Source organism: Malania oleifera, chromosome 6 (genome assembly GCF_029873635.1).
Source record: "Malania oleifera isolate guangnan ecotype guangnan chromosome 6, ASM2987363v1, whole genome shotgun sequence".
Taxonomy (NCBI): Eukaryota; Viridiplantae; Streptophyta; class Magnoliopsida; order Santalales; family Ximeniaceae; genus Malania; species Malania oleifera.
This window is the reverse complement of record NC_080422.1, coordinates 16,179,165-16,199,895: the sequence shown is the minus strand read 5'-3', so window position 1 is coordinate 16,199,895 and position 20,731 is coordinate 16,179,165. Positions and strand designations below refer to the sequence as shown.

At 33.8% G+C, this 20,731-nt stretch overlaps 1 protein-coding gene across 4 annotated transcripts in view; it reads right to left on the bottom strand.

The window, feature by feature from the left end:
• Positions 1–1,025: 1,025 nt before the first annotated feature.
• LOC131157589 (protein MLN51 homolog) overlaps positions 1,026–20,731 on the bottom strand; it is a 37,454-nt gene continuing 17,748 nt past the window's right edge. The window contains exons 6-12 of one of the 4 annotated variants that reach the window (XR_009137294.1): positions 17,344–17,538; positions 16,919–16,974; positions 16,719–16,764; positions 16,539–16,604; positions 16,384–16,461; positions 1,642–1,730; positions 1,026–1,552 (exon numbers count right to left, since the gene is read on the bottom strand). Coding sequence is in view for 1 of the 4 variants with exons in the window: in XM_058111862.1 (XP_057967845.1) it covers positions 16,577–16,604; positions 16,719–16,764; positions 16,919–16,974; positions 17,344–17,538 (325 nt within the window). In the remaining 3 variants the exon portion in view is untranslated. Of the gene's footprint in view, positions 1,553–1,641; positions 1,731–8,277; positions 8,387–16,200; positions 16,462–16,538; positions 16,605–16,718; positions 16,765–16,918; positions 16,975–17,343; positions 17,539–20,731 lie in introns of those variants that run through there. The other 3 variants (XR_009137295.1, XR_009137296.1, XM_058111862.1) reach the window with 3 other exon arrangements.

Genomic DNA, 20,731 nt, shown 5'->3' with positions numbered 1-20,731 from the left:
TTGATTATGACAATCTTTTGGTGCATATAAATGCACAAAAATGCTTTCAAGAGTATGGACACTTGCATTAACTTGCTTTGGAACATAATGATGATCTTTGCATGGCTTTGGGTTTCAACAAATAGGTTCTCGACATTCACCTATGCAAAATCACAAGACTAGGTTGCTTAGTTGTTGTTTAGTAATTATTTGTTTTTTGAGGTCACCGTTCCTTTTTAGGTCTTTTATCCTCCGATTTTTCTTCCTACTTATTGTACTGTCTTTTAACATAAATTTATTCATGCATCTAAAAAATACATGTAGAGAATTGCTCCCCCATTATCAATGCACTTAAACTGCAAAAATGGCATCTATGATTTTTAGGTAACATAGAAAATGAAGTACAACTCATGAAAATCAACCATAAGCAACCTTTGAACTATATTTTTCTTGGTTAATAAATTCCTCATCAAGTAAATCACTAGCTAAGATAAGATAAATGTGGACAAGCACAAAGAAGTCGAGGAAAGGGGGAGTACATTCAAAGACAGTTTATCATTATTATAATTATGAGGCACATTTTAATTTTTTCAATATAGTTGAAACTGTTTTTTTCAACTTACACTTTTATGTCATTATAGCCAAGAGCAAAAATTAATGAACACCAAATATTTTTCAAATTGAATGAACAATAACCAAGACAGTAATGTGATGGATGCCTACTATGCAGAGCTTCCCCCATTTCTGAACTTCTCCATTTCCTATCATCAGCATCCCACATTGATGCTTCCTACTTCAATGTCTAATTGTTCTTTATTTTTTTCGCTGTCACAAAAGATATTGCACAAACCAAAAAATGAAAACTATAATTTGGTATATCAAGGACCTTTTCACCCAAAAATGGGGTCAAGTCCGAACAGCTCACCCAATTACTAAAAAAACCTCTAATATCAAATGAGTGTCCAAAAAATAGGCACAATTTCCTTTTGTGGGGGGGTGGGGTGTTGGAGAACAAACCACATCACAGTCCCTAGCTATACATCAGGTAAATCAAAGTAGCTTTATTTATTGTCATAATTGTAGAAATACTGATAAGTTTGATTCTGAAACATGAGAAGCTGACACAACATTTATACATGATATAATTTCAAATAACACAAATCAAGCAGTCCTCTGCCAGCCACAGCCAACACAAAGCAGGAAAAGAAAAATAGCAGCAAGCCTAAACACAAGGTCACTAGAACAACCACTAAAGCCCACTCGGTATATACCAAATACCAATTAACACGATGACTACAGCACCACTACCCTGCGACATCTTTAGCAATGAGGGAAAATCTAAAGCAAATAAAACCCCATTCATAAAGGACCCTGAAAAGCCACTAGGGCAGCCAAAAATGAATGAAAAAACACCAAGAGAGATGCCTACTGGGGAAATAGAAGTTTTTTTACTCCGCTAAGCAAACAGCTGCTGCACAATATAGCTTCGTTCCTGTCCATAATTTTCACATGTAATTCTAGAAGCCCGTCACACTTCTCACAAGCTTCACTGAAAACCAAGCCACATGAAAACCTGATGTCAATATAACAAAAGGTCACAACTCTGTCAAACTCATCAATTGCTAAGACAGGATTTGTGAACTTATGATGCAAGATTCATACCTCACAATTAAACAAAGAACTACCACCCGTCAAGCTGCAACGGTGTTCTTAAATTTACCACAGCATGAGCAGGTGTTCATCATATATAGCTGCAAGAACACAGAGAGAGAGAGAGAGAGAGAGAGAGATCAGTACAAGACCGATAACTTAAAATTTGACAGTTGACAATTAAAATGCAAAAAACAACAAAATCAATAATTTAATATAAATAAGCAGTTCCATTTTAACAGAAACTAGTTCCCATAATCCACAAGAAACACTGCTATAAATTAGTTGCCCCTAGCTCAATGAGAAAACCTATGCAGCCTAGTGGCACGCCCCCTCAGAAGTAGTGGCAGGCAAACTGCATTGGAGAGGAATATTTTACGGCCTGTTCAGTTGTGAAGAACAGTTCTAATTTTCAATTTTCAGCTTTTCAAAGAATTACAATGCTGCTTTGTTTCCAGATTTCCAAGATACAGATAAAAAACTGGAAAACAATAAGGGCAGAAAACAGTTTCCATTTCCTAGTTCTCTAAGAGTTATGTAGAAAATGTAGAAAACATTAAAAAGATGTTTTCCAACTTCTCTACACAAATTTGGAGAAGTAGAACAAAAAAGTGGCATTTTTGTTATTATTTAGATAGAGAATTGGAAGTGAAAAATAAAACTGTTTTTGACAAGTGAACAGGGCCTTAAAAAAGTGCTAAACTGATGTCATCAAAATCTTGGTCTCCAATTCTCATTTTCTGAATAGGGGTTTCTATAGAAATGACTAATACCCTTCTAATTGTCCTCTTCCATGTCCAGTCTCCCCCTTAATATCAACTATGCTCAATGTGTTGAACTTTCTACAGGCATTTGCAGTTTGGTGGAAAATCTGGTCTTCCAAACCCCTCCTCTTGAGCGAGGCCCTAGATTTCTGTTGCCAAGTTGTTCCTACCATAATAATTACCGCAGGCATATTTTTTGCCTCAAGCAAGTAGTTCTTTTTCAAATGAATATTCCTGAATGTGTTTCAATTTTCTTCAGTTCTGAAGCAGCCAAACAACTTCCTTGCCCTTCAAAATGTAGCAAAGATCACCGCAGTTAGGTTGCCAAAAAACCCTTACGCTTTAGCCACGTGTTTTCAAGTTGAAAGGGAGTTGGACCCCTCTTAATTTCCCCTCTACCCAAAAAGATGGGGAGGTGGTCTGAGATAGGCCTTGGGAGAAGCTTCTCAGACACCTTAGCAAATGCTCTTTCCATCCTATTAGATTAAAAACACAGCAATCCTCAAAAAGGGGGGGACATCTTGAGAATTAGACCAAATGAAAGAGCCACCAAGGAGACAAAGGTCAATGACAGCAAATATTTTTAAAATATATAGCAAATCCTTCATGTTTTATGCTTTCTGAAGTTACACTACTTCTTTCATGTGGATATATGATCATGTTGAAGTGTCCTCAATAACACAAGGGGCACCCCATTTGTCTTTGGTCTCAAAGCACCTTCCACAGCAGCTGCCTATAGTGTCCTTTGACTGGACCATAAACCCTGGTGAAAATCCGCATGAAGTTGTCCTCCAACTTCCTGATAAGGCAAGACATGGAGAAGGTAATAATTGTGTTCCAACATTTCCACAACATTCCCCTTCCACAAAACAAGATCTCTCACATTTCTAGCAGCTCCTAGATAGACCTTTCTGCAGTGTGTATGCACCCATAGGCTGCTGATCATAAGCCTATCCATAGAGTCAATTTTGGTTTCCCATAAGCATATTATGTCACCTCTAATTTCTTAGATAAAATATTTAACTATTGCCCCTTTTGAACTGTCATTCAAGCCTCCAACAATCTAAGCAATCAAATTCATCCACATAATCCCCTGGCTGCTACCAGCCTCCTGTGTCAGAAACTCAACTTTGTCATGGTTTGCTGAAAATTCCAGCCATTTTTCTGACAGTATCCTTCTTTTTACAGCTGCCATGTGGTTTTTGGATAATAAGCTCCTACTCTTCTTTTTTTTTCATATTTCTTCAAAGAGGTTATAGCCTTTTCCTCAAAGCAATCAAGACACTCCAATAGTGTTACTGGGGGGCCGTTTTCTCTAGCAAAGGACCCATCCATGTTTTTCCAAGTGCTCTCCCCAACAGGAAATGCAGTCCATATCATCAGATCCCATTATATATATTAACAATCTAGCAGCCATATCACTTCCACCAAACCATAAAAGAATCTCTTGCTAATAACAACATAATCCCACTCTAATCATGAAAAAGCCCACTTGTCATGGTAGAACCTCAATCCCCTCATTATGAACCTCAAAATACTAGTGGTAGGCCACATGTCAATTACGGTATTGTGTTGGACTAAGTAGAGATAAAGTAATAGAGTAATTTAACAGCTTCCTGGGAATTTTTATCTGAAAAAGCTACCATACAAAAATATGTTAGTTTACACATTTGAGTTACTATTAAAATGTTATCTGTTAGTTTGCATTTTATGTTCTCATATATGTTCTTGCTAGTTGCCTAGTTACACAAACGCAACATAATCCCACTCTAATCATGACAAAATCCCACTTGTTATGATAGAACCTTAATCCCCTCATATAAACTTCAAAGTACTATTGGTAGATCATCTGCCTAAGAGGGAATTATTTTGGACTAAGTATAGAACTAGAGATAAAATTACAAAATAACTGAACAACTCCCTAGGAATTGTTATGTGAAAAAACTAGCTTATTTGTTTATATATTGGAGTTGTGAGATTTTTCCTAAAAACATTACATAATAGTTGGTATTTTATGTTTTCAAGTATGTTCTTGCTAGCTGTGTATTTTACATAAACTCTTCCTACGAACTTTTACCATGTGACTGTTATACATACCCTGCTTCCCATGCCTCCTCCTGCAGCATGTAATGATACTTCCTACTAAAGTATATGGAAAGAATGGCAGACATGACCTCAGAAGATTACAAGCTTACAATGACTTTCAAGAAAGAAATTAGAAAATAGAAGGAAAAATAAGGAGGAACAGTATTGGGTGGAAGAGAAGAAAAAACTAAGGTTATATTTGGTTCATGGAATGTCTATTCCCAATTTCCCAGGTATAGAACAGTTGAAGGATTTAATAACTTACAAAAGGAGATGTGTCGTCACCATAAAATAAAGGACGATGCAATTTTTTTTAATGAATCCATAACACAAAATAGACAAGGAATAAGCATCCCCAGATTTTACCAGCGGAATATCTATTCCTCAGCTATTCCATGTGGTATGGAATTTTTTTTTTTTAATAATAATAAAACAAACTTTTGCAGAAGAATCTATTTTTTTTTTTTTCTAAATTTTTATATTCCTACACAATTTTTATTAAATCCCCATCTTATTACACTATTCCTAGGAATAGACATTCTGTGAACCAACATAACCTAGGACAGACACCCAAACTAGCATTTCATAGAAGAAATGTGGAAGAAAAGAAATAGGCAAGTAGCTGGAAAAAAAAAGCAAAATACGACAACAATATTTTTAAATTAGAAATATGTATAAAGTGTAGCTAGAGAAGGATGCCAAACGAAGAATTAGAAGGCACAAGATAGCTTTAAAAAAAAAAACAAAGCAATCCTCCATTCCCAAAATAATAAAAGAAAAGACCAAAAGGAACCATAAATACAAGCTTTCACAATATTATACAATAACAAATAAATTGATCTAAAAGAGCCTCTTTTCCCAAAAATGAAGCAATGGGACCCCTTTAAAGATTTGGAACAGTGATTCTTCATAAAGACCGTCCCTGCTCATCTCTCAATAAAAGCCAAATGACTGCATGAACAATGAAGCTCCAAGCCTTTTCTTTTGCTTTCCTTCCAAACAAGACTTGCCAAGCTCACAGTCCCGCACCTCGCAAACTTAGGACTAAACATGCCCAAAACACGCCCAATGCCCAGAGGACATGACCTTGAACAACTCTTATTTCTCATGTAAGAAGCGTCTCTTCACCAACACTTAACCCCTTTTTCTTAACAAATTATCTATGGTAAAAATGCTATCCCAAATAGCCTCTCCCAACATGAAAACAACGCAACCTTTTGTGGGAAGCTTTAGAATTCCAAATAACTTTTCAAGGAAAAATTCATTTTCCCTCGACAATATTGCATTTAAAGATGACATTAAGCAAGAATCTAACCTTACAGCTCTCAATAATTTTTTTGTCAAAATACAATCATCTGAATTTTTCCTAAAAGACAAAAAATTCAATTGACATTTGAAGAACACTCTACTGGCTTCCCATCATTGATATTTCATAAATGACTTACTTCATGAACAGTTTTGCCATCCGTGAAGAAGAAGAAGAAGAAGAAGAAGAAGAGACTAACACAAGGCAACAAATGATTAGATGGCATAACAGGCATCTAAACAAAAAAAATGAAATTTTTGTAGATGAGTGCAGGACTCCACATTGTCATCACTGCAACAATATTGGCAAATTGCAAATGCTACGGGCTGTGCCAGGGCCTACTAAAGCCATATTATCTTTCTTACTTCTTATTCTTCTCTATTCCTAGATCAGATTGCTCTACAGACCGCCATTTTCAACAACTTTAGTCTATGCAAGCCATTCTTGACCCAGTCCATGGCAACTGCTTTCACACATCAACCTCGAGATCACTATCTTCATCATTGACCTTCTTCAAAGCAGATCTCGTAAATAATTTCGACATGATTGTGAGGTGATGCAGCAGAGCAACAGTGAGGTTTTACTGCAAGGGAAAAATAGAAGGAAAGGAAGAAGAAGAGGAAGAGAGAAGAGGATGAGGGGGCTATAGAAGAGGAAGTCTCACAGACATTAACTTCCAAATTCAAATTTACAAAAATTTCGCTTTCACATCCTATTTATAACAAAGCATAAATTACAAGAAAATTAAAAATAAAGCTCTAAAGATACAGGAAATCAAAAAATAAATCACGCATATACATAAGGCTGACTGCCAATTAATTAAACACATTTAGATTTAGGACTAACAATCCTGTGACCATATTATTTTAAATCAACCTCCAAATTGGGTCAAAATTATCCATCCAATATCCCAGTTCCCATCTCACATCATCCGGCTCAGTTTCTTAACATGTACTCCCTCTTTCATGAACACATTCAATGATAAATAAATTTTAACAAATAAGTTTGTCTAATATAAAATATTAGACAAAAAAGTGCAGTTTTGCAAATTCATTAATTGATTAATGGGAAATTGCACCTTTGCTTAAAAGGTATTGAAAAGAATTTGAAGGCCGTTCCTTAATATGAACAATATAACTTAATTTAAAAGGTAACATCACTAAATGATGCTCTAAAATAGTCAGAAGAAAATTTAGATAATCTAGCAAAACAATTATCTGCCAGATTTGCATACTTTACAAGTACGACTTTCTTGAGATTTGAAAACACTCACAATACATATTAATCTTAACTTTTTAATTTAAACCATTTTGGGATCAAAAATATTTTTAGTGCATAAAGATATTAGAACTTAGGAGGCATCTCTTTTTTGAGTTGCTACTACTATTCCATCTGTCTAAAAGTGGGAATATTATTTTTCAAAGAGAACAATTAGCTTGTGTGAAATTGCAACTTGTTCTTTTTCCCAAATGAATAATCTTTAAAATTTTTAAAAAAATAACTCACGGAAAAAATACGTGGCTTGCGCCCTTCTAAGATATAGTACATTTTTTAATACAAAAAAATTGACATTTTAAAAAATTAATTTTTTTATTTAAAAATTCATAAATCTATACAATTATCCATTCAAAAAACAGAAGTTTTTGGAGTGCTCATCAAATCCAAAAGCTTTTGTGGCGCCTTCCTATCCAAAGCGAAGGAAAAATTTCCAATTACGTTGAAAATCAGTGAAGTTGTTGTAAAACATATGTATTATACATGTAGATGACTATCTTGAGAATAGGTTATAACTTTTGGTATGCCCATATAATGGTTCATTATGAAATTGACCTTTGGGATGCCAATATAATCTGTGTCTATACAAGGACATGTTTTACAACCAAAATGGAGATAGAAAAGATGATTAGCAACATCTAGTTCCTGAAGAACTAAACTGCTGAATTTCCATCACTCCAAATTTCTTTACTTTAATTTTTCTATAATTTTCTCTTTATTTCATTTACAATACGTTATCAGCACAATCAAATCTCTAATGGTATAGCAGAATCTTTTAAGTTTCATTGGTATTATTCTAAGGTAAGAATCTTGTTTTTTTTTTTTTAACATTTGTTATCTATATAACTTTTTTTTTTTTTTTGTCAAACTATATTTATATGTTAACTATATCTCTTATCTTGAATACGTGTCCTTAAATGTTTTTATGTTGAAATATATGTGAAAATAACATTTTCATTTTAATATTTACCTAACTTTGAATTTTTATTTGTTTTTCAAAGTGACTTTATGATGTCAAACTTCACAAAACTTGAATTCGTTGCCCTTGATATTTCTGGAAAAAATTATCTACCATGGGTACTTGATGTTGAGATTTACCTTAATGCAATGAATCTTGATAGTACAATTGAAGAAAGAAATCAAACATCCTTGTAGGATCGCGTAGAGGCAATGATTTTCCTTTGACACCATTTACACGAAGAATTGAAAATTGAGTACCTTACTATTAATGACCCATTAGTCCTTTGGAACAACTTGAAGGAGAGATATGAACACCAAAAAAACAATAATTCTTCCAAAAGCTCGATATGATTGGATACACTTGCAACTGCAAAATTTTAAAACTGTAGGTGAATATAATTCAGCCTTGTTTAAAATTAGCTCTTAATTGAGGTTATGTGGAGAAAAAATTACGGATGATGATATGTTAGAAAAAACATATTCGACTTTTCATGCCTCGAATGTGTTCCTATAACAGCAATATTGAGAGTGTAGATTTACAAAATATTCTGAACTAATTTTTTGTTTACTGGTGGCTGAACAAAATAATGAGCTTTTGTTGAAAAATCATCAATCTCGTCCAACTGGCTCAACACCATTCCCTGAAGTGAATGTGGCTTTTTCTCAAGGTCGTGGACGAGATCATGATGGTAAAAGGGGTCGTGATAGGAAAAATTATTGAACCCGTGATGATCATCCTTCAAAGCTTGAAAGCAAAGGTGCTAAAAAGACTTAAAAGGAAATGGGCAAAGAATAAAGAAAGTTCTGAACAAAATAACAAAGTGTAGAACAATGACAATATTTGCTATAGGTTTGGAACAAAATGTCATTGGTCTCGAATATGTCGCACTCCTAAACACCTAATTGATCTTTACAAGGCATCGTTAAAAGGAAAAGGAGAAAATGCTGAAGTGAATGTCTGGACCCATTGATCCTATGTATGAGTCTCCTTTGAATGTTGTTTTTTATGTTTCTGATTTTTTTGAGGATCCTAGTGGCAAAATTGATCATTTGATTAGGGATAGAAATGTCTACTATTAAATATTCTTCGTGTTTATATTATTTTGAAAAAAATAATTTATATAATTTTTAAAAGTTTTACATATAATATGCTTGGTAATATTTTGTTATCTTTCTTAATTCTTAAATTTTATTTTTCATTTACTAAATCATACAAAATAAACTTGATAAAATGGAGGATGACATGTATTTGGTGGACAGTGGCACAACTCACACAATTATTCGTGTTAAAAAATATTTCTTGCAATTAACATTAGCTAAAATTAATGTTAATACAATATCTGGGCCTGCAAAAGTAATAGAGGGCTTTGGAAGAGTTCATATTATGTTTCCAAATGGGACAAAATTGTATATTGATGATGCGTTGTATTGTAGTAGATCCCGAAGAAATCTACTAAATTTTAAAGATATACGTCGCAATGGATATCATGTTGAAACCAAAAATGAAGGAGATATGGAATATCTTTTAATTACATCTACAATTTCAAACCAAAAGATCATATTGGAAAAAATTTCAAGTTCTTCATCTGGCCTATATTTCACAAAAATATATGATGGTTGAATCAAATTTTATACACCGGAAGTGCTCCGAGCTAGAAGTTTTATACTTTGTCATGATCGTCTTGGTCATCCTGGTTCAACTATGATGCGACGAATCATTGAAAATACACATGAACATCTATTAAAGGATCGGAAAGTTCTTTTACCTGGTGATTATTTTTGTATTTCTTGTGCTCAAGGAAAACTACTTGTTAGACATTCTCCATCTAAATTACCTTTAGAGTCTCCATCTTTTCTGCAAAGAATACAAGGAGATATTTGTGGCCCAATCCATCCATCTTGCGGACCATTTCGATATTTCATGGTTTTAATTGATGCTTCCACTCGATGGTCACATGTTTGTCTACTTTCAACTCGTAATGTTGCTTTTGCTAAATTTCTTGCTCAAATAATAAAGTTAAGATCAAGTTTTCCTGATCATCCCATTTAGACTGTCCATTTAGATAATGCAGGTGAATTTTCTTCAAAAGCATTTTATGACTATTGCATGTCAATAGGAATAAGTGTTGAACATTCTATTGTACATGTTCATACACAAAATGGTTTAGCGGAATCCTTCATTAAGCGTTTACAATTTATTGCTAGACCTATGCTTATGCGAACAAAGCTTCCTACATCTACTTAGGGTCATGCTATAGTGCATGCTGCGTCTTTGATTAGAATTAGACCAACTGCATATCACAAGTTTTCACCTTCACAACTTGTGTTTAACCACCAACCTAATATATCTCATCTTAGAATTTTTGGTTGCACAGTATATGTTCTTATTGCACCTGCGCAACTAAGTAAGATGGAACCACAGCGTCGGCTTGGTATTTATGTTGGTTTTCATTCTCCTTCTATCATTTGATATCTTGAACCACTAACAGGTGATCTTTTTAGAGCAAGATTTCTAAATTGTCAATTTGATGAATCAATTTTCCCATCATTAGGAGAAGGAAAAGGTAAAGGATTAAAAACACAAGAAATTTGTTGGAACACACCAACTTTGTCTTATCTTGATACACTCACAAATCAATGTGAACTTTAAGTTGAAAGAATAATTCATTTGCAGAATGCTGCAAATCAATTGCCAGATGTTTTTACAAACACCAAAAGGATCACTCAATCACATGTTCCGACCGCAAATATTCCTGCTAGATTGATTGTTCTTGAAGAACACCCAATGGGAATAGCATCTAATGAATCTAAATGCGCTAGAAGCGTGGTAGACCAATTGGTGCAAAGGATACTGTTCCTCGAAAGAAAAAAGGAAATGAATAAAAGTGACACTCCAAAAGAGGTCATTAACACTCAAGAAGAGGTTAAAAAAAATATAGATCAACAATCCCATATTTCCACAGAAGCAACACCAAAAGTGTTTCCGATACCAGAAAATTATGAGATCTCATTAAAATTTGGAAATATGCGAAAAAGAAATGAAGATGTTGTTGACAATGTGTTTGCATATGCGATTGCTTCGAAAATTATTATTGATAATGAGCATAAACCCCAAACTGTAGAAGAATGTCAATATCAAAATGATTGGCCAAAATGGAAAGAAGCAATATAGGCTGAGCTAGACTCATTAGCCAAACGTAAGATATTTGGACCAGTAGTCCAAACACTTGAGAACATAGTAGTCAGAGGCGCAAGGCGAGCCGAGGCACGAAGGGTCTTTGAAGCCGAGGCGCGAGGCGAGGGCGCACGCCTCATGAAGGTGAGGCGCACAATTATTAAAATGGTGTAAAATGTCTGTTTGGGGTAATTGATATATGATTCGCCTCACGCCTCATGAAAGTGAGGCGCACAATTATTAAAATGGTGTAAAATGCCTATTTGGGGTAATTGATATATGAACATATGAATATCTAGTAATATTAGAATTTAAAATGCCAAAACATTCAATAACAAAATTGAAAATTTAATAAAATTGCCAGTACGAAGCCCAAAAGCATCAACAATTCAACATAGTTCAACATCAAAAGACAAGTGTACAAATCAAAAAATAGTAGCTAAATTTCAATAAAAAGAATAAATATTATGTATTAGTTATAATTTATAAACTTACATTAATTAAACTATATATTAAAAATTAAAAAATAGTAGCTAAATTTCAATAAAAAGAATACATTATGTATTAGTTATAATTATAAACTTACATTAATTAAACTAAATATTTAATTAGTAATTACATATAAAGAAGAAGACGAAGAAGAAGAAGAAGAAGAAGAAGAAGAAGAAGAAAAAGAGTAGCTAAATTTCTATAAAAAAGAATAAATATTATGTATTAGTTATAATTTATAAACTTACATTAATTAAACTAAATATTACAAATTAAAAAACAGTAACAAGAGGCAGCAGCACGCAGCACGCAGCAAGCAGGCAGCAGGAAGAAGAAGAAGACTTACGAAGGTTCGAAGGTAGGTAGACGAACTCGCGAGGGCTCCAGCTGGTTCGAAACGAAGTCGCGAAGGGTCGTGTTTCTTCAAAATACGAACTCACGATCCTGGTTCGAAGCTCAAAGAAGGAGTCGCAAAAGCTTATGGCTGGTTCGAAACGAAGTCGCAAAGGGTTGTGCTTCTTCAAAATACGAACTCACGATCCTGGTTCGAAGCTCGAAGACGAAGTCGCAAAAGCTTACGGCTGGTTCGAAGGCTCACAGACGAGCTCACGCTACTGGTTCGAAGGATCACAAAGGCTCCTGCTGGTTCGAATGTGCAAGACGAATTCACGAAGGGCTTCGAAGGGCCGAAAGGGGCTAGGGCTATGTTCGTTCGAGTAAAATGAGGGCTACAGGTCTGGCTGTGGCTATTTTTCTCCTTTAAATGACTAAAACTTCACAAGGCGCGACTCACTGCTCCTCGTCTCACCTAGCGTCGCCTCTTGTAGGTCGCCTCACCCCACCTAGCTAGAGGCGCAAGCCTCTTTGCCTCACTGCGCCTTGTGCCTAGGCACGCTTTTTAACTACTATGCCTGAGAATGTCAAACCTATAAATGAGTTTTTGTACGTAAAAGAAATAAAATGAATGAAATTGTGAGATACAAGGCGCGTCTTGTAGCACAAGGTTTCTCACAAAGGCCTGGTATAGATTATAATAAGACCTATTCCCCTGTTATGGATGCAGATACTTTCATATTTTTGATTAGTTTAACGATTTCTGAAGGACTTGACATTCGCCTCATGGACGTAGTGACAGCTAACTTGTATGGCTCATTGGATAATGACATATATATGAAAATCCTTGAAGGATTTAAAATGCCTGAAGCATATAATCCAAAACAACGACAAATGTATTTTGTTAAATTACAAAATCCTTGTATGGACTGAAGCAATCTGGACAAATGTGGTACAATCGCCTAAGTGAATATTTATTGAAAATTGGATATGAAAATAATCTTATCTTTCCTTGTGTTTTTATCAAGAAGATAAATTTTGGATTTGCTATAGTTGCAGTTTATGTTGATGACATAAACATAGTAGAAACTCCAGAAGAGATCTCAACAACTGCTGAATACTTAATGAAAGAATTTGAAATGAAGGATCTTGGGAAGACAAAATTTTGTCTTGGTTTTCAAGTTGAACATTTAACAAGTGGAATTCTTATTCATCAATCATCTTAAGTAGAAAAAATCTTGAAACAATTTTATATGGATAAATTTTATCCATTAAGTTACCCGATGGTTGTTCGTTCGCTTGATGTGAAAAAGGATCTTTTTCGTCCTCGAGAAGATGAAGAAATCCTTGGTCCTGAAGTACCCTATCTTAGTGCAATTGGAGCACTCTTGTATCTTCCAAATTGCACTTGACCAAATATAGCTTTTGCGGTAAATTTGCTGGCAAGGTTTAGTTCTACACCAACTCAGAGACATTGGAATGGAGTAAAAAATGTTCTTCATTATCTCCACGGCACATCTGATATGGGTTTGTTTTATCCAAAGGGAGTAAAGTCTGTGTTAAAAGGATATATAGATGCTGGATATCTTTCTGATCCTCATAAAACTTGATCACAAACAGACTATATTTTTACATGTGGTGATACTGCTATCTCATGGCGATCTATAAAGCAAACGATCACTGCTACCTCTTCAAACCATTCAGAAATATTGGCAGTTCACGAAACAAGTCGTGAATGTGTATGGTTAAGAACTATAATCCAACACATTAAAGGGACAAGTGGATTATCACTGGAGAATGACAAGCCAACAATATTGTACGAGGACAATACAACATGTATCGCACAAATCAAATGTGGGTACATAAAAGGTGATAGAACTAAACATATTTCACCAAAATTCTTTTACACTCATGAACTTCTAAAGAAATGAGATGTTGACATTTGCAAAATTCGTTCAAGTGACAACTCAACAGATCTATTCACAAAAGCATTACCAACTTCAATTTTCAAAAAGCATGTACATAACATTGGAATGCGACAACTTAAGGACATTTCTTAATTGATTGTATTTTTTAGGGGAAGTATAAATACTGTACTCTTTTTCCTTCGTTAAGGTTTTGTCCCAAAGGGTTTTCCTTAGTGAAGGTTTTAACGAGGCATATTCATAGTCATCCAAGGGGAAGTGTTGTAAAACGTGTATTTTATACATGTGGATGACTATCATGAGAATAGGTTATAACTTTTGGTATGCCCACATAATGGTTCATTATGGAATTGACCTTTGGGATGCCAATATAATCTTTGCCTATATAAGGACATGTTTTACAACCAAAATAGAGACTAAAAAGATGATTAGCAACATCTAGTTCCTGAAGAACTAGACTGTTGAATTTCTATAACTTCAAATTTCTTTCCTTTAATTTTTCTATAATTCTCTCTTTATTTCATTTACAACAAAAACATACTTCCATCATTTTTATTCATTATCAACTTTATCACTCATACAAATACTTTGAGCCTTAGTATAGACATATTAGGACTCATTGATATAAACTAGCACCCAAAATGTAAATTAGAAAAAGCTGTAATCAGGTTTTTATGTACAATATTCCTTTGGCTTTAATAAGATGCTTACCTTTCAGCTAAAAAATCCTAGCATCCAAAACCAATGTTTTTAAAGACTCAATCGAGGCTTGCCTCAAGGCAAGGCATGCCTTAAACGCCTTGAGGCTCAAACTAAACTACCAAATTCCAAAAAGGCTAACACATTACACGCCTGAGTCTTACACATTTGTTCAAAAGGCGTGCCTTTTATGCCTTTTAAGTTGAGGCTTATGCATTTTGAGTGTTTGGTTAGAAAATTTGAACCACATGCTTATGTGAAAGGAATGTCATAATATGAGTTGATTTCTAAAACTCTTGGACCTCAATCTTTCCAAATAAAAAGAGTCGTTTATTAGATCATGGAAATAATTTGAACTTTGTAATATTATAGTGATCTCATCATGATTTATGTCATGAACTCGGGTTAGTAATTTTTGAATGGCCAACAAGCAGTTTTCCAAGTATATTTAATTTTTTTTTTTTAACGTTATATCAGTGATTTCTAAGGTTTTTTATTTTTAAAATATATGTAATTTATTTACATATTTTTATCTAGAAATAAAATTTTCAAAAGGCATTTGCCCGAAAGCTTTAAGGCTTTGCCTTGCCTTTTGAGGGTTAAAACACCTTGCCTTGCACTTTTGCCTTACAAAACATTGCTCAAAACAGGACCAAAATGTTTATTGAAACACTTGCACAAATTTCTACATACAAAAATATAAGAGTTCAAATAAAAATCTCAAAATTCTAAAAGATCATGTAAAATCCTAATTATAAACTGTGGACAAGTATTTTAAATTCCATATAGCATCAATATTTTTATCCAACACAACCATTATTTTAATAAAATTCACTGGCTCATAGCCCTAGCATTTGGTTTACTTCCCACTAGTTCAGCTAAACAGTGTTTACCTCTACACCCACACCCACACACACCCCTATGGCCCTACCCCCTGAAAAATATAAACCAAAAAACCTAATGACTTGGTGGTTTTCAAATACCTGGAAAAAGTAATGCAATGAAGATGGTCAAGAGCTAAGTCATAACATTGCTAAACTTGGTCCTTTTTTGTATTCGTTCTTTACTAAATTGTTAAGTTACAGCCATATGTGCACTAGTATAATAACATAACCTTATCATATATATATGCAAATAAATTTTTTAACTCACAAAGCTCAGAAGCACGACAAAAGCACCCCAAACTATTCCCAAAATTCTGAAAACACTCTAACAGCAAGTCATTTTTGAAGATGCTCCTGAATTTCATAAATTCTTCAAAAACACACCCAAAATAAAGTGGCTAATACATCTCAAGAATTAACCTCTCTCTAGCACATGTACATGCAAATATAGCACATAAATTTCTGATGGATGCTTGAATATATTACATATAGGCACACATAATCAACGATGCACATGTTCCAAAAGCATGCTTCTCCATGACAACTAAAATTGTGTAGGGCAAAATACATGGACAACAAGTTCTAGCCAAAAACACATAACTTACAAAAGAAATTAAAACATAAGAGGAACCAGGGGGAATTTTTGCAACAGCTACCAGTGTATAAAAATGGAAACTAGATTCAAAGCAGAACTTTGATGTACACTTCCTTAATTCATATATCAAGGCTTTAGGTCAAAAACAATTTCAAATATTTCATGGTTCAATTAACATGATTCTGACAACTTCATCATTAAGATATTAAAAATGTGAAACATACAAGAAAAATATTAACCAAAGCTAAAAGCAAGAGTGGTTACCAAAGAATCTGGGAAAAAGATGCAGCCCAAAGTGCTCCAGAACAAAAACTGGAGATCACAAAGGGCCTGGAAGAAGGCCTGTAGCAAAAAAAAAAACAAAAACTCAGAAATCTGAAATTTCATTATAACACAAGTTCAAACGGGACAGAATTGACCTCCATTTGCTTATTTGAATAGGCTCAATTTTACTACATCACTGCCCAAAATTCATCTCAGAATATCTGCATGGAAATGAAAAATTAAGTCATTGAGAAAAATATGCCAAAGAAGGAGGGAGTTATGAATAATCTGTGACATGCTTTACTTTCAGTTCCTAAGACAAATTTTATACTTGCCTGCGAGGCTTATTCTGCCGTTGCCCAAATTCATCACTCATAAGCTCTGAGGAAAATATGAGTTAGTTTTTATTGTACTGATGGTGAGGAACTAAAGCGAAGTGCAAAAGCAAAAAAAATATAATAAAGAATATAATTAAAAAAATAAAAAATAAAAAATAAATTAAAATTAAAAATTAAAAATTTAGCTCACGTCTTACCAGGTCGCTGTGAAGACTTCCATTCATTGTTGGGTTTGCTGCTTGTATTTTCCTTGCTGCAAAAGAATACAAAATTTTTACCATTCAAACAACATAAAAATGAAAAAGAAAACAAACCTTCCCTAATCAGACATCAACTTGAATCAGACATGTTTTTAAGAGTTTGAATACTCAAAATGAGCCCCAATCAGATGGAAAGAACGGGTGACTATAACTGAAGTGATTTGAGAAAACATGTTGAAGCATGTGACCAAAGAATTGACCATTGAATTAACACAAAACTTAAAAGTCATGCAAGCAGAGGAGTAAATTATTATCAGGGCACCACAGACCCCACGAAAAATAGGGGGAAAAAAAGTCACAATAATAACAATATCATAGTAGTAAAACCAAATTACCAAACTACTGGCAAACATGCTACTAACCTGGTGGCACCCGCAGAAGATGTCTGCCCTGATGATCGAGCATGATAAGCACCATCAACAGCAATATAGGGTGAACAATACGTTGCACCTAGAGCACCTGCACCTAGAGCACCCGCACCTAGAGCACCTGCGCCTAAAGCACCCGCGCCTAAAGCACCCGCACCTAAAGCACCCGCACCCGCCAAAACAGGAAGCCTGTTGCCCGTACAATCATATTCAATAACAATTTCTAAATTACTGCTGTTCACAGAAAAGGTGAGCTGAAAAGAAATATTTGAAATCTCAAACTCACTAGGAAGCTATTTCATGGAAGGCAAAAATGTTTTTTCTCCCAAAAAAAATTCGCATTTCTTAAAATTAGCATGCAACTTTTGTTTTTGGTGAGTCATATTAATATAAAAATGCATGAAGTCCCAATTAAATCCCAAGTTATGTGTATCTTTTAACTACCACTCTGCCTTCCTTATACTAGGATAAATAATTAATTGAGATGGGTTTTTTAGGGTGTTCAATTCTCAATTGTTTTCTTTCATTCCATAAGTTTCCCAATGTCCCTTGTTCACTCTCTCTCCCCCTTGCAAGTGACAATGGCAACAGAGGTGGAGATTGAATCCGTGGATTGGAATTTTTATGAAGATTAGCCGAGTGTGGTAGGGCCATTGAGGTATGCTCAGTTTTCTCTCTTTAATTCTTCTTCTTCCCTCAATCTCTTTGCATTTTTTGTTAATAAACTCTCGCTGTTAATTTTTGGCATTTTGATATTAATTTTTGGTACAGTTGATTGATGTTGTGGAGGATTTATTGATGATGGATTACAATGCATTGATTCTGTGGTTGTGGCTGTGGTTGTGGGACATAGTGGTGGTTTGCATGTGTTGAGATTGATGATCATGGTGCAAGTCTCATTTGAAGGTTGAACCTGTGATAAAAGCAGCTTGAAAATTTTGCTACCCAAATCAATTCTGTTACAGATGATCTTCCTGTGGATTTAGGCACTTCTATTGTTACTCAATTATGTTCCTCTATTTTTTCTGTTTCTATTATAAATCCTCTTCCGCTTTGCTGCCCCTGTTTTTTGGGTGCTTTTTGTAGACTGTTTTCCACATGCACGCATGTATCAAACAAAAATTATATTTTCTTAAAAAAGTTCAACCACTTGATACACAAGTTATCAACATCAAAACAATGATTAATTAAAGTTTGAAGGTTTTGAAGATACGGTCTGGTATATTTATATGTTCTAATTTGCACGTGCATATTGTTTTGAAAAGCATGGAAATTACTAGATCTCAAAAGCTTCAAATTTGTATGCTCATAGCTTCACCAAAATCCATTCTTAACTTTGGATAATCCCTATGCACAAAAAGATCCCAGACATGAAGAGTATCATATACCACTTATTTTTATATCCTTTCCCCTTAAAAATAAGTTTGGATACACAGATTCATCGCTAAATTTTTAACAAAGTTGCAATAAACTGAACAACATAATAAAACCAGGCACATTAAAATTTCAGCAATAAATGAACCAATTGATGAAAAATAGTCAAAATGTGTGCAAATTAAGTTATGTGATACTTCATGAGTGTATGACCAAAGACAATGAATATATTCCCCATTAAAGACAACTAGATTGATCCTATGAAAAGTATATAACCAGACAAACACATCTGCATAATGGAATATATACAATCCACAATGCAAAATGACATTCACTTTTTGCTCAAATTTAGCGAAGAAACAAAAATGAAGCACAAAAAAGAGATTTATGTAAGTATAGTGGGCTTCTTGCGTATACAACTCCCAGGGCATGTAATCTCTCTCGACATGCATGTGTGTGTGCACAGACCAATCCTCTATCTCCCCAGCAGTATCTTTTATGCAAAATCTATAGTTTTATTTTATTTGAGTCAAGTTGAATGTTAGCTCCATACTTATGACAATGCCTACATATCAATTATTTTCAAATATGAGAATAATAATTAATTTATCCACCACCAGAACAGATATGGTTGTCAGCTACTAGCTTTTTCAAGAATTGAATGGCTCCCCTGTTGAATACTACACAACAAATATCAATGGAAACAGCTCTTTTACAGCAACATCCATGCTACATGCATAGCATGCTAATGCAGCATTGGAGCATATCAAGTTATCCACCATATAGTTTTCAACAATTTTTTTAACAGGATTGGTATGTGGAATCTTCTAGGTTTTGGTGGGGAATCCCTCACTCTTTGGTTTTTTTAACCATTGATTATTAAGAAAAATTCATGTATTATCATTCATTTCAAATCTAAACATTGATAATGCTTCTAAATCATATAACGTAATACCAAATTAATTCCACTTAATAATTTACTCATTTATTTATTTATCTAGCCATATCTAAGTACAGTTCTATAATATCAAAATAACTTTCAAGCCACATATATTGGCATGAGAAAGTAGCAGAGATAACATACAAGAAGAAAAAGATGCCTTTCTAGCTCTTCTATTAACTTATTACATTCTATAACACTGATATGATGTTGAAAAATTAATGGCCTCCTTATTGCTTCCGCCTGTTTTTGTTGATGTAGGAAAAAAAAGGGTTATAACAACATGCTTGTTTATGTTGTTGTTTTCTGTCTCTCTGGACAATTTTTGCAAAAATTGAAAATCAAATTTTATAATTTTCAATTATTGAGACAGCTTTATAGAATACTTCAATATCTAAAATTAACTTCCATGTCCTCCATTTTATAAAAAAATTTGAACTAAAATTAAAATAAAATGACTGTAAATTTAGAACATAATCAAAGTATCAATGAAATTTCTAAAATTTTAAAAAATAATAAAAATCATTCAAAAAATCATTTACAATTTTTCAATTGTTATGTACAATAAGATGTTTCTTTGAACTCTAAAACATGAGTTCAAAAATATAACAATTAAAGAAAACAATTCTAATTAATTTTTATTTTTATTATAATATTTTATACGTATTTTCATTATCTTAATCATATTACTAATTGTTATTTAATTCAAGGTCAAAAATAAACATGAGTTAGGTTTTAATTTGTTTTAGTTTTGGAAATATTAAAGAGGTTGTTCGTTTGTAGTTTTTAGTTCCTATTTCATTCTATTTCTAGTTTTCATTTTCATAATTTTTGATAATGATACCAAATGGCCACTACTATTAGATTTTGTTCAACTTTTTAAAATTTAGGCATGAATAAGCATTGATGTTCTAACATAGGATTATGTTCATACGCTGTTCATTTACACAAAATTTGGAAAGTTCAACATTGAGCTTCGATTTTATTTCAACATTGGAAGTTCATACTCTCTCTCTCTCTCTCTCTCTCTCTCTCTCTCTCTCTCATGGCCTTGTGTGTGTGTGTGTG